Source organism: Chelonia mydas, chromosome 10 (genome assembly GCF_015237465.2).
Source record: "Chelonia mydas isolate rCheMyd1 chromosome 10, rCheMyd1.pri.v2, whole genome shotgun sequence".
Taxonomy (NCBI): Eukaryota; Metazoa; Chordata; order Testudines; family Cheloniidae; genus Chelonia; species Chelonia mydas.
The window spans coordinates 47,100,355-47,114,147 of NC_051250.2; the positions used below are offsets into that span (position 1 = coordinate 47,100,355).

The window sequence follows — 13,793 nt, forward strand, 5'->3', positions numbered from 1 at the left end:
TGAAGGACAGCCAAAGAGAAGAATCTAAAATCTAATGCACTTTGAATTTATAAAGTACTTATAAAGGATCTCAAAGTACGATTAGTGTTCCTTTTATCTCATAGGCCTGCTAGTAGCATGTGGCAATTTGCCACCTACATTCATAATAGGAAGTGTTCAGGGAGGGCTGGAGGAGCCAGGAACCTCAGAGGTGACACATTTGGATCTCAGAGGTGAACTGGTATTAGCTCACTGCTGTAAGGGCAACTCTCTACCAGTTATTTTGTGAAAAGAATTAAGCAAACAGCAGGGCACACAGATAAACTAATCAACTTTAATGTTCCATCTCTGGTGCACACACTTTGTGCTGCAGGTAGCTCAGGAAATCAGATGCCCACTCAAACTATTGAAGCTGTGGAGTGCTGGGCCACAGAACCAGCAGTAAGTTTTCTTTCTTTACATGGCCACAGAAGTCAGCATTTCCTTCCTAGCTCCCGAACAAAAACAGACTAGATCCCCTAACGTCACCCACCTCCAAGCACTGACCATATAAAGAAATGGATTTGCCCATCCTCCACTTACCCCAAGAACGGAGAAACTAGCTGCACAAGCTCAGCCCGGGAAATCACCTCCTGATTAAAAATAACCAGGCAACGAAGAAAATTTTCATACGCCTCCGTGCTACGCAGAGCCTTGCGGACCTTACATACATATGGGAGGAAGAAAACAGTCAATACAGAGTTGAGAATGAGTGTAACCTAGACTTAATACTGTGCTCTCAGGTGTTATCCTGAACAGATGAGGTTACTCTCACAGCCAGAATCAGACACACTCTTTTAGACTTAGGAGTTTTATGCAATTACATTTAAATGCATTTCCCCTGCCCATGCACCACTACTGTGAACAGGTAAGGTATAAGAACCTCTGTAGAATAGAACAGAGCATAAATTAAACTGGGTCTCTGGTTCTCGCTTGTGCAGACCGTGAGGCAAGAATGACGACTGATCCAAGCATGCCGTTCTCCTAGTGGACATCCTCCTCCATCCCAAAGAGGTAAGCAATCAAGATGTTTGTGTCCACCCATAAGGAGAAGAGCAAAATATGGGAACACTGGGAAGAATCTCAGTCAAAACTGGTTCATAGAACACTGTCAGCAGAGACTACAACAGCTGTCTGCTGTTCTGCTTCTAGAAGCAGACGCGTCACACAGGTAATCCTCTACCCACTAGGGCAAACTGCAAGTCCAGACAACAGAACAATTCACTGTAGCCTATCAGTAATCCACGCTACAGCAGTCACAACTTTCCAGCTTGCCATTATCACCACAAAGTGGTGTTTGTAATCCTCTTCTCAGTAAGACACAGCTGAATCAGATTCTTTAAAATACCATTACCTTCCCCCATGAGAACAATTTGCATCTTCACATCAAATAGAGCAGTAGCATCATCAGGTTATTCATCGTTGTGATTCAGACTCTCCTGCTAGGATTTCTACATTTACTTAGGTTAACACCTCAGTGTTTTCCAAGCAACGTGTGGGCTTTCAGTTACCATTACCTGTCCTGCAAACTGTGCCATACCCCAGGGATCAGGATGGTGTCACTAGCACGTGGATATGTAGTTAAAATGAGCATTTACCTGGGGTCACATGCTCTGCTACATGCAATGGAGGAGAGAGAAAATTGTGGACACCTCAGGGAAGAGTAAAAGGGACTACTTGGAGACATCTCATACGGCCTACCTGCCTCAGTCTAGTCTGTGTGGCCAGGAGATGTGGCAAGAAATAGGTAAAAACTGCACAACATGGTTTGTTCCCACTCAGGAAAATGTAGCTTATAATGCAACTGACTCATTTAAGCAAAGTTGCCCCCACTTCATGCAGCTGGACAGGGGAGGGGAATGGAAAGAGTGACACTGCCAACACAAAAAGGTAGACCATGTCACCAGTAGCATAGGGGGCCCAGAGTGACGGGAGATGAATGTGAACTATGAACAAAGATGCCTTTTCCTGCAGAGTTTTGTCTTTCATGACAACTGGCAGCCACAACCCCTGACAGTTATGCTCTGCTGCCAACTTTACCTACCCAGAGGGGACAAAGCCGTGGATCAAAGGCAGCTGAAGAGCCAAAAATGGACTTCAGGGGCAGGGACATGCACAGAATTTTTTTAAATTAATATATATCAGATATATAGACCAGCTGATGGCACATGTAGTTAAAAGATGACAGAAGTCTCATTCTGGAGAGAACGCCACAGACTTCGCTGTGTTTAGTTACATTGGAAAACCAATGTGCTATGAGCATGAATCAGATGTGCAGAACTGTCTATTCAGAATTTCATCACTCACCTTCTCGAAGAACAGAGATTCTGTCCCCACCCCATGTTTGCTGGCTTCTGCCAATGACTGGTCCTTTAAACCAAGCAGCTTTGGTTTCTTCTGCAAAAAGCAAAAGTAAAACCACAAAAGGAGGATTAAAATATGCAATAACAATATTTTGCACAGCTATCATGTGAGGGCATGTGTTTCACCTTCCCCGACACCCCATGTACAGTACACCCTTGCTTCATTATTACAAACCTTTGGCTATCATGAACCTGGTCCCTGGAGCCCAACTACAGTACAATACTGTACTGTGTTTAAAACAAAACAAAAACACGTTGCACATACTTGCACAATTTTTATCCAGCCTCATATGTTGAGCCCAAGGGCAGAAACTAAGGAGTGGGCCCCTACCCCCCGTCCCCTCTCCTGGGGCTGAAATCCGGAGCCCCAGCCCCACTGCTCAGGGCTGAAAGCCGGAGCCCCAGACCCCCATTCGTTTTGATTGTCTTTTTGCTATAACAAACCCCTGGCTATAACGAACAAAAGGCTTGGATCCCAACAGGTTCATTATAGCAAGAATGTACTATACTTTCAAATAGAGCAGTCACCATCAAGTTTTTAGGAGGAGAATTATATTTGAGTTTCTACTGGTCCCCCAAAATTAAAATATTCACTTCGCTCCCCTCTTTGTTTCCCCTGGACTTTGCATAATTGCTTTCCCCATACTCCTGTTTCAAGGGGGGAGGAGGGGTGGAGGAGGAACCTTTATTTTTCACTAGCAGCAAAACTTTAAATAATGTTTAATGCAAAGATGGAAAAAACGCATCAAGTCACTTGCAACAGTCATTGCACAGAATACAGCTCAATATATTAGTTCTGTACTTAACAACAATGAAGACAAACTCCTTTAGATTTCTGCCAGAATCTCTCCCACCTACTCAAATCTTGCACCTCCCCATAGTTTCTGCATTTCTTTGCTCTCTTCTTTTATTTGTTCCCAGGGTCTTCAAGGATCCCGCCCTCCCACAGCTACACATCTCATTCTCAGAGGATTGCTGGAAGCTGACCATTATTGTTATTTGCTCCATCATTCTGGAGGCAAGTGGGATTAAATTACTAGAGAGATGGGTGCTGTTCCTTTCCTTTACAAAGCAAAATGTAGAGCTGTGGGATCACTGGATAAGACTACCAGCACAGGGAGAAAAGAGGCAAACCTGACCTGTACAACCTCAATAACCAAACACTAGACCACTTTGCCATTTCTGTTTCATTGCAAAGCCTTATCCACCCAGAAACTCTGGTAGCTTGTAAAAGCAAGGCTTGGTTAACAGAACACAGACTCATCAGAACTCTCAAATTACCTTTATCATGGGAAGAACAAACAAGAGCCCAACGTACCTGCATTGAATTTTGATTTAATGCAACCCCTGGGATAAACCATAACTATTCCCCTTTTTTACTTCCTCCAAATGCCTTGAGAACAGCATTGCAAGCTTTTCAGACAACCTGTCACTTGGTCAGGTTTACTGAGGCTTCTCCCTATCTACTCCCTCCAAATGCTGCTTTATTAAATAAAACAATATAATCAATAAACATATCCCTGTGTATTCTCTAGCAACACAGGAGAAGAAAGCAAGCACTGTTCCTCTTTCTCCACTGGTAACTACTGCCACACTACTCACACACTACTCACATAAGCTGCATCTAAGTCTCTAGCCCTCTTTGTATGGATACTATTAAGTCCTGCACTTAAATGCAGACCTGAAAAGGGTCTAATTAGAAGCCTGGGTAGGTCTCCTTCGCCCTCAATCTATTCATAACCTGGAATTTGAGCCTCAATATAAACAAGTACATGAAGTGCATTCTACTCTGTGCCCTCAATTTTTGCCCATTACCATTATTTCTGGGAGAAAAGCTGTGAACTATGCATGTTCTTACCTTCACTGGTGGGGTTGCTCCAGTTCCTGAGTGCCGTCTGATTTGACAGCCATTTTGGTTGGGTCTTTGTTGCTTGTTGTTGAGCTGGGGTTTCTTGATTGTACCACCATGGTCATTTCTCACTGATTCCACTTTCTCCGCAGTTGTCTTGCTTAACAGCTTATTTAAAAAAAACCCACAAGACTATTAGTAATGTGAGCTTCTGGCGCTGGGGCAAAGGTGCATGTGAAACCCCGTCACCTTAGCTCTAGCTGACCAGTGCATTTTACAGCAGTGATTATAGTCCTAGAACAGGTCTTTGAGGCACAGGAGTCACATTTAAAGATTTGTCAACAGAGACTGTACTCCCTGCCCTCTTTTCCCCATGTGCAACGAAGGACTGTTTGAAAACACACTTAGCAAAGAGGAAAGCAGTGTACTTTTCTGAACTCAGTTTTCTTGCATAGCCAGCTTTCTACCAACTAAATTAGTGGGGTTGAACTCACCACAGAGCTGTTAGCATCTGGCAGGAACTGCCCAAACTCAGAGAGTAAATCCTCCTGGTTCTTGAAGAGGCGCGCTACCTGTGCGTACACCTCCTGCTCTGTCAAAGCTGGTGTGTAGTTACCACCTGCCTCCTTGGCATTCCGCTGCTCTTTCTGTCACAGGAACGGGGGATGTGAGAGAGCAAAGGAAACAAGAACCATTACAGCTGCTTTCCCTAGTTTCTGCTTTTCTTTCCCTAGGGAGCAATACTTAATGCAACTCAAAACATTCATTCCTGAGTTGAGAGTTTATGTTTGTTGCTCCTGTATCGCTAACTGGAAAATCAGCAACCGAAAGAAAAACTGAATATGGTGGCTGGCAGCTCCTCTGAAAACAAAGAGTCATTCCAAATGCTCAGGGGGCAATCATCAACTGAAAAGGTACCGATGCTGGATAGCTTGTTCTCTCTCCTTCACATTACTGTATGAAGATGCATTATATCCATCACCCCTTTATGCCCCAGGTTCATACAACATTTGCGTTTAAAAATCCTGCCCACTATTTCAGATAATTGCAACTACAGACGAATGCTGATTTTGCACTGTTAACTCACACGAAGTTAAACTGGTTTGAAATACACCAGTTGCCCCCCACTCTCCCTCTAGCTAATTATTTGCTACTTGAGCATGTCAGTATGTCAATCTTCCGCATACCCCCTTCAAATACACAATACAGGCGTAAATTAATTTTCTATGGTAAGGCATGACACACATTTATACATACTTAAAAGCACCTGCATGGGTAGTGCACGTATACAGTGTTCCACTAACCTGATACGTGTGGAGGATCTCCAGGAAGGCCTTATAGATGTCTGGCTGTCCCTGGAACCGATTCTTGATTTTGTTGACGTAGTTGATGGCATGATTAAACTCAACTGGCTGATTGTTCTGCAGGGACGGTGTGGTTCCAAGAGAGATTGTCACAGGTGTATGAGGCTGCACAGGTGGAGAGCGTGGTGATGCATATGGAGGAATTGGGGGAGTCTGCTGGCTGGCTGGCGTATGTGCCTGCAATTGTGATGGCTGAGAAGAAAAGGGACACTTAGTTTTGTCTTAGAGATTTGTGTTGTGGTAGTTTATTTCATTCAGATCAAATCCTAGGAAGAGAACATGTAGTATTAGAACGCAACAAAATCAGTCACACACAATAACCTGCGGGGGGGTGGGGGGAGGTGGAGAGGGGCAGGAGCTGTTCCCACAACTGATGCCAACAGCAGAGCACCATGCACAGTGTACCTCTGTGAGATGGAAGCTCTCAGTCTACCCAAGATACTTTGATTTGACCAATGGAGAGGCTGAGTAGGCTGGACATACCCTGATGATACTAATGCCCAGTGAAATAGCCCCACCCGTATGTTTCAGCACTGGGGGTTGTGGCATGTTCATTTCTTGGTGTTCTTAACTCCACAGCTGGGAGTGTTACAGCAAATTTTTGTTTGCACTGATGGAGATGGAGGAGGAAAGGTACACTGAAACTAAGTCAATGTTGTCTATCTTAACAATAAGCAGCTCATCCACACAAGAAAATTTCCTAATGGTTGATCCTGGATGGAATTTTATTTTTATTTTCAAAAACTGCTTCTGAATATTAATGGATGTACCGAATAAATACATATAAGAAAACAGAGGAAAACTAATGTAGGATGTAACAATCATCTAAAGAACTGATACAAAGCACACTTGGTAAAACAGAGGAAGACCTCACCTTTCAAGTAATGAGGAAACATTTTGACATTACAGAGCAACTCGATTTTGGCTGAGTCATTTTTGTCTTCATATTTCAAATTAACAGGAACCAAACCACATAGACTTAATTTGCTCCAGGGTGGCTAGTGATTGTCTCCATTATGAAGGTATCCTGTACTCCATAAAGCCAGGCAACTGAATCTGAAGATACTTTCCTTTTCCAATATTCAGTTAGCAGTCACATAACTGACACTAACAAATATGAAAATCAATTTAGGATTTTAAAATTTGGTCGCTACTGTGACGAAGTGGGAATGTTCTTAATGTTTTAGGGAAACTGAGGCACCCACACAGTATTCGGAGAAAACATTACGACCATTCCCACTTCGTCACAGCTACCCTTTAGTGGGAGGCTCAACAAAATCACAGAAGGGTCTAGAGCCAACTTGGAGCTGGTAATTTTCAATGCAACTGAAAATACTTCACCTTCCACTGCCTTCCAACATGCATCAAAGCTGTATTTTGGAGAGTGTTACTGGCAGTTCTGGTAACAATCCTTGTAGTTAAGGTTGGCTTAAACTTAACTATATGAAACCATTATAAGACCTTGTTTTCAGTTGCTTATAACTTTGTCAAACTAACTCTTCAAGCTCAAGTTTCTTATGCCTGGCATCTGCTTCAGGCTAAAGTTTCAGCATAAACAGTTCAGCTAGTTCTGAGAAAGAGATCAAGGAAAAGCATGTTTTGCCCATGCTAAAACAAATGCTTACAACCTTTTCATTGAGATGCTCTAGGGCTTCCACGCTTTGGAGCAGGGACTTGAAATCTGAGATTTCCTAATTTTTGAGTGCTTGACTTTGCAACCAACCTTAATGTTCTCTTCATGTATTTTTTGCATGTTATTTTTATATAAAGGCAGAAGAGAACTACCACTAGTGCATCACTCTGAGGTTCTATTAATTGTCAGAGCATCCTGCTGCATGCTACCAGTGTTGGAGAAAGGGAAGGTTATGGTCATCTAGTCTGGCTTCCTGCATAACACAGGACATAGGATTTCATCAGTGATTCCTGCATTAAGTCCATAATTTCTGGTTGAGCTAGAATGCATGTTTTACAAAGACACCCAAACTTGATTAAAAAGACTTCAAAAGAAGAAGAATCCACCATGTCCCTAGGCAAATTGTTCCAGTGATTAATTACCCCAAATGTTAAAATTCTACATGACAGATACAAGGTGAGTGAGGTAATATCGTTTATTGGATCACTTTCTGTTGGCGGAAGGGACAAGCTTTCAAGCTTCATAGAGCTCTCTCTCATATGACCTGAGGAGGACTTCTGTGAAGCTGAAAAGCTTGTCCCTTCCACCAGCAGAAGTTGGTGCAATAAAATATTTTACTTCACCCACCTTGTTTCTCTCATATCTGGGGACCAACACAGCTACAACACTGCAAACAACAATGGAAAATTCTACATGAGAGTTTCATACAGCTGCCAACCCTTCCATCAGGATTTCTGTTTCTCAGCAGAAAACAAAAATAATGTAGGGGAATATCGAGAAGTCCTCTCTGTTCAATATTTATCTATTGCTTTATCGGGGCCCCATATCAAATGCAACTGAGCTAACTAAAAAAGGCATTCATCTGGGCGTACCAGACCATCCTTAGATATTGGTCTCTACCACATTTTGCTAGAGACTCTGGGTATCTTTCTTTCCCCAAATAAAATGTATAACATTGGCTTCCATCTCCTTTGGTAGTCTCCAATTGAAAGGTTTGAAATAATTTATTGATTTTGGATAGCAAATTCATTTTTTAATCAAAGCAATATTTCCAAACTAATCAGTAAGGTTTTTTTGTTGGTTTTTTTTTTAAATAAAAGCTTTTAAGAAAGGAAAGTAAGCTGGAGCCAAAGAGACTATTTAGGCAGGAGCACAAACTAGGGTTTTGAGATGCTACAGTAACAAAAATAAAGTCACCGTTTCATACCTGAATTTGCCTGCTCCAAATCTAAAACTAAAAAAAGGAGTTTCTGAAGTTTTGGACCAAATCCATCACTTTAGATTCCATCTAAAATTTACTTTACATCCTAAGACTTTTCCAAAGTCAGTAATTTTCTAGACAATTCTGTAGAACCATTTATATTCACATATGGTCCTTTTCACTGTGCTGGCAGTTCAGTGACTGATTATTTTCACACTCGTATCATATCACCAGGCAATATGACCGCTCTCCAGAGATGGTCTCCATGAGTGATCATCCGATCATTCACATGCACACTCACAGCTGCTGCTGTGGAGCCAACCTGGTACACGTTTACTCTAGTTTTCATGATGTGAAAAAGTTGCGAAAGTGATTTTACAGATATTTCAGTTTTTACATTTCCTTTGTTGAAATGTTAAGCCTTTTGCAATCTTTAGTTTCTTACCATTTCTAAACAGGGACTAGGTATTTCACTCTGCCTGTGGTATCCAAAGTCTCTCACCTTGCTGATTTTGGCAGGTGGTGGCTGTGGCGCAGGCTGTGCTGGGGTGGGGGTCGACTGTGCTGAAGGCTGGGATTGATGCTGAGGCTGCGGCTGTGGCTGCGGCTGGAGGCCATGTGTGGGGATCTGGTGAACCTGCCCTGGTGTTGTCACATTCACCATGTCATTAGTCTGCACCTCAATTTTGTAGCCAGGTGGCAAGAAGGTATTGAAGCCCATGATCAAGTCAGGGTGACCTTTGAAGAGCTGAGACACGCGGCTGATCACTCCTGGAGTGTCAATACTGAAAAGGAACAAGAAGATAGAAAGGTCACAGATCTTGCAAAGGGGCGCTCACTGGCAAACTGGGAACCCCACACAACGGAACTATACTTTCCATTCAAATTTTTATCTAGCCATCACTAGCTTGCGACAAAGCCAGGAAACAAGACAAAACTGATTCTTCCTCATGTATTATTTAACTTGTTCTTACGTTACAGCCAATTTTATTTCTCCAAATAACACTAACTCAATGTGATTTGGTCACAAGTCTGACCGCTCTGCACCTACTGGCAAGCAGACAACCAAATGAATCAGCTGTAAGGACTGAACCTGGGAACTACAACTTTCTAAGCAGAGATTTGGCACAAATGAGGGGATTGGCTTAGGCTCCAGAATGGAAAATACTGACCAACACTGCACTTCCCAGCACTGTCCAACCAGCAGCACGGATGGAGCAAACAGGAGGAAAAGGACTCTAGAGATTACCAAGGGATGGATAATCTCCAAAGTGGAAAGTGCTAACCATCTCTTGCCTGCATCTCCCAAATGCGCACGCGCACACACACTCTCTCTAATCTAATATGAGGAAAGCAGAATATAAGTTGTTACCTTTGAGATTTAAATTCCTTCATTATGTCCAGGAAATCATTGTAGACCTGAGGCTGACTACCAAACTGCAGCTTCACCTGGTCAAGATAGGACAGGGCATCCTCCACCTGAGAGCAAAATAAAGGAGCTAAAAATACACCTCAGAGACAAGTGGGTGCCCACTCTTGCGCATGAACACACATTTGGAAAGGCACCTGCCTACAGTAAGCCACTAAGAGTAAGTAATTAGGTAGCAGCCTGATCATAACATTGGCTAGTTTATAATCAGTGCTATCTGACCATTTGATACAGCCACATTCTATTGCTGGGCTCACACTGGAAAGATCTTGGTATTTTTCTGTGATGATGCAATGTATGTGTCAGCAGAAATAGTCACAGTGAACACACTTCAAAGTAACCATTTCATCACTGGGTGGGGTGATTGCTAGTAAAAACTCAGAGCTGGACATGCACTATTTTTCCTCCATTTTTTGTGGAAATTATTACTGAAGTCTAAAAATAAACATGGCGGGGGATCCTAGGAGGAAATTCCATGTATTAGTGCTGCCAAGTACACACTTGCCCTTTTTTTAAAAAAAAAAAACTCATGAGACAGACATTTCAATTTGGCTCATAAGGATTTGGAAAATGCTAACTGTGGATGTTAACTCAGAAGTACCTCAAACAGCAAGGAGGCCATGTGGACATTTAGTTTCTATTTACGAATGGTCCATATACCAATGTCTGATTTTCAGGAGGTGCTGTCTGAGCAACTGCAGCCCTCAGTGAGAATTCTGGGTGCTTCTTACATCTGAAAGTCGGGCTACAAATGAATACACTGCAAGAGCCATCCATCTCCCACTTTGCTCATTACCAGATTGTCTAGAGGTATGAAAGCTCCTACATGCAACAGAAGCCTTCTGGAATAATATCTGAGACCGACACTGGAGTTGTTCCTGTTCTATTGTATGGGAAATACTGAAGTTAATTAAAAAGTTAATTAAAAAAGAGATTTTAATCCATATTCATCTAAAGCCTGATCTTGAACCATCAGAGGTTTTGCCATTGATTTCAAAAGGAGCAGAATCTGATCCCAGAATATGGGAAACTAGGTCCCCTGGAAAGCAAGTGCTCTGTTGCTCTGTTTACTGTTTTAATGTGGGAACAATGAAAGACACTTCAATACGTTTTCCAAAAGAGAGGAGTAAGAAATAGACATAAAATCATATACATGTGTTCTTACTACAGCTGATCTGAATTTAACCACTTCAATGTGTTATTTTTCGTTGGGGGAGGGGGTTAAGGGAATTTATTGCGAACAGTCTAAGAACAGAGCCTTGCTCACTCCCAAGCATCTCCTCTACACCCACCCACACAAAGCAACACATTCAGAAAAGCCTCTAGATGCCATGGTAGTTTAACCCTTTCACACATGGGCTCTGCATCAAAGCTCCTTGGCCCCCCTTCATTCCTCCCTAAACCTGTTGATTAGAATTCCAGATTTCATTATTTTGCTACAGCATTTGAAAAGAAAATGCATTAACGGAGACGGGCGGGGGAGTCTTTGGCTTACACAGCCTAAATCCCCTTCTTCATACTGAAATATTAACAGTGTACAGGGCCAGCTTTCAAGTCATGAATTCCAGGCTTCTGTGGCTCATCAGGAAAGCTTTTAACAGACAGTCCAACTGGCTCTTCCGGGAGGCTGGTATTACATATGCAATAGCCAAGGGCCCCAGATTACCCCCAAACTTCTGGCACAGGCCTCAGAAACTGCCGCCTGCTCTGCAGCAGCACAACGCAGACAGAAGTCGATAGCGTTAAAGATTTTAGTGAATGAATATACAGAACTTCAATACTTACTTCTGACATTCAATAAAATGTGATTTTTCCATTCATTTAGGCTGCTACACAAACTAAAGCTCACCACAGAGTTTACCAGGTCACAGAAGTCAGGGGTTTTGCTGATGAACACTGGTACAGCACAGACTACATGGGACTCTGTATTCCCTACACATAATGCTAGTGCCAGACTCTTGGGTTTGTTCTGAGCACCATGCCAAAGGCCAAGTTCCAACTCCCACCAAGTTGTCCATAAATCTAGACTAACGATCCTTCATTACAAAAAGATTATTACAAAACCAGCAACTCTTACCTGAGATCTCTCATCCAGTTACATCAGACACCTGCGCAGATGAAACTACCACCAACTAAGCAGATGCTGCCCTTCAAAACACCTATTTTACAGAATGATAAACTGGAACTTGGTGTTACCTTAAGCCTCTGGAATTGCTGTTGCCCCTGCACTGGTGCTGCTGGAGGGGTCGGGTGAGCATGACTCTGCACCACCTGGCTTCCATGAGGCTGCACTGGTGTAGTGTGATGATGTCCGCTATGGACGGTCGCTATAGCAGGACCATGACTGCCTGAGCTCTGTGGCACAGCCGACACCTGGAGAGGAAAGATAAGAAAGCAGCTGGGGGTTAGGGCTTTATCTGCTCTTGGAAATTCCCTACTGGAAAAATTGTGTACACTAACAATTCATGCTTCAATGAGGACATGGACTTACATAGCGCCTTTCACCAAGGCACAACACTCACAGTACTGAAATGCAACCACTTCTGTGGTGAAACAATAGCTGCTTATTGTGAAGCTAGTTTAAAAGCAGCCTCGAGTCCTATCCATTCCTTAATGCACAGATGCTGCATAAATTTCATCTGGTGACTATCTGTAAAATGGGTATAAGAACCTTTATCCAATTCTTTGGGCAGCTGTGCACTGTAGTTGTTTATAAATAAATGCTTCAGCATCTCTGGATGAAAAAATACAAACTACAATTCTGAATTGGCAGAATGTCACCAAGTCTGTACTTTCACCATAGCACCAAGACTAACAGCCTTATTCATTAAATGCATTTTGAGCTCTTTAACCATGACCTGCAAAAAGGGGAAAAAATGGCTGGTTTCTTTCATTTTCTCTGATTTACAAAGGCCTTGAAGATTTTTTTCAGAAGTACGAAAGGAGGGAACCCTCTCTGTGTTTATGATAGAAATTCAGGTCCTGTCCAGCCTGGAAGGCTCTCTGATGACTGGAGAACTAGTGATGTGATACCACCACAAGAGCCAGGAGCGAAAGTAGAGAAGGGAAAGAGATTTTCAGGCAGATTTGGACAAATTTATCAGTGCGATTGCATGATCAGGGTTGCTTGTGATGGTAGGAGGCAGGGCTCAACAACCCCAGGGCTCACATCTGGTTTATGTCTTACATTCCTAAAAAGCTCATGCTTCAGGGTTTCAGCCAGCCACTGGCAGAGGACAGGAAGGATTCTCCTCCCCCCATGTATTCTGGCAGGGTTTTTTTTATCTCCTTCCTTTGACACATCAGAGATAGCCATGCCTGGAGATGGGACATTTGGGGGGTGGCCAGGTCTCTAAGGTGGCATTCTCTCTCAGTTACTTGGCTGGCTGATTCTTGTTCACATGCTCAGGGTCCAACTGATCACTGAATGTGGGGTCAGGAAGGAATTCTCTCCCAGGTCAGAATGGCAGTGACCTTGGGGGGTTTTCACCTTCCTCTGCAGAGTGTGAGTGCAGGTCACTTGCCAGTATTTTCTGGGGCTCTCTCATTTAAGCATTTCCCTGACATCTTTGGGGCCTCAGGCACCAGTGCACCTGGGTCCCTCCTATTCTCTGCCCATGGCTCATAACGGCCTAGTCTCCTGTGCAATGCAATACTTTGATCTCATTTCAGTTGTTGTGTTTAGTGTGCATGCACTGGGTAGGGCTGGCGGCCTGTGAGTTACAGGAGGTCAGACTAGATGTTCTGGTGGTCCCTTCTGGTCTTAAACTCTGATTCTATGAGATTCAAATTCTGGTTTCGTTTCTATCTATTACCACCTATTTAATGGCACAATGATGAAAATTTTGGATAAAGAAAGCCTTTGTTAAAGATTCAACACCATAGCTCTTCAATGTAGGTGTTAGAGCTCTCAATTAAGATCCTTTGGACCTCCCA

The 13,793-nt window shown here is 43.0% G+C and overlaps 1 protein-coding gene across 9 annotated transcripts in view; it reads right to left on the bottom strand.

Moving 5' to 3' along the window:
- Nucleotides 1-13,793, bottom strand: part of SIN3A (SIN3 transcription regulator family member A) — a 59,978-nt gene that overhangs the window by 24,011 nt on the left and 22,174 nt on the right. For 6 of the 9 annotated variants that reach the window (XM_037909927.2, XM_037909931.2, XM_037909926.2 and 3 more), the window contains exons 3-10: nt 12,054-12,230; nt 9,801-9,907; nt 8,874-9,213; nt 5,535-5,786; nt 4,725-4,877; nt 4,240-4,398; nt 2,326-2,415; nt 562-680 (exon numbers count right to left, since the gene is read on the bottom strand). In XM_037909927.2, coding sequence (XP_037765855.1) covers nt 562-680; nt 2,326-2,415; nt 4,240-4,398; nt 4,725-4,877; nt 5,535-5,786; nt 8,874-9,213; nt 9,801-9,907; nt 12,054-12,230 — 1,397 coding nt within the window. The remainder of the gene's footprint in view (nt 1-561; nt 681-2,325; nt 2,416-4,239; nt 4,399-4,724; nt 4,878-5,534; nt 5,787-8,873; nt 9,214-9,800; nt 9,908-12,053; nt 12,231-13,793) is intronic. The other 3 variants (XM_043523460.1, XM_037909929.2, XM_037909930.2) reach the window with 1 other exon arrangement.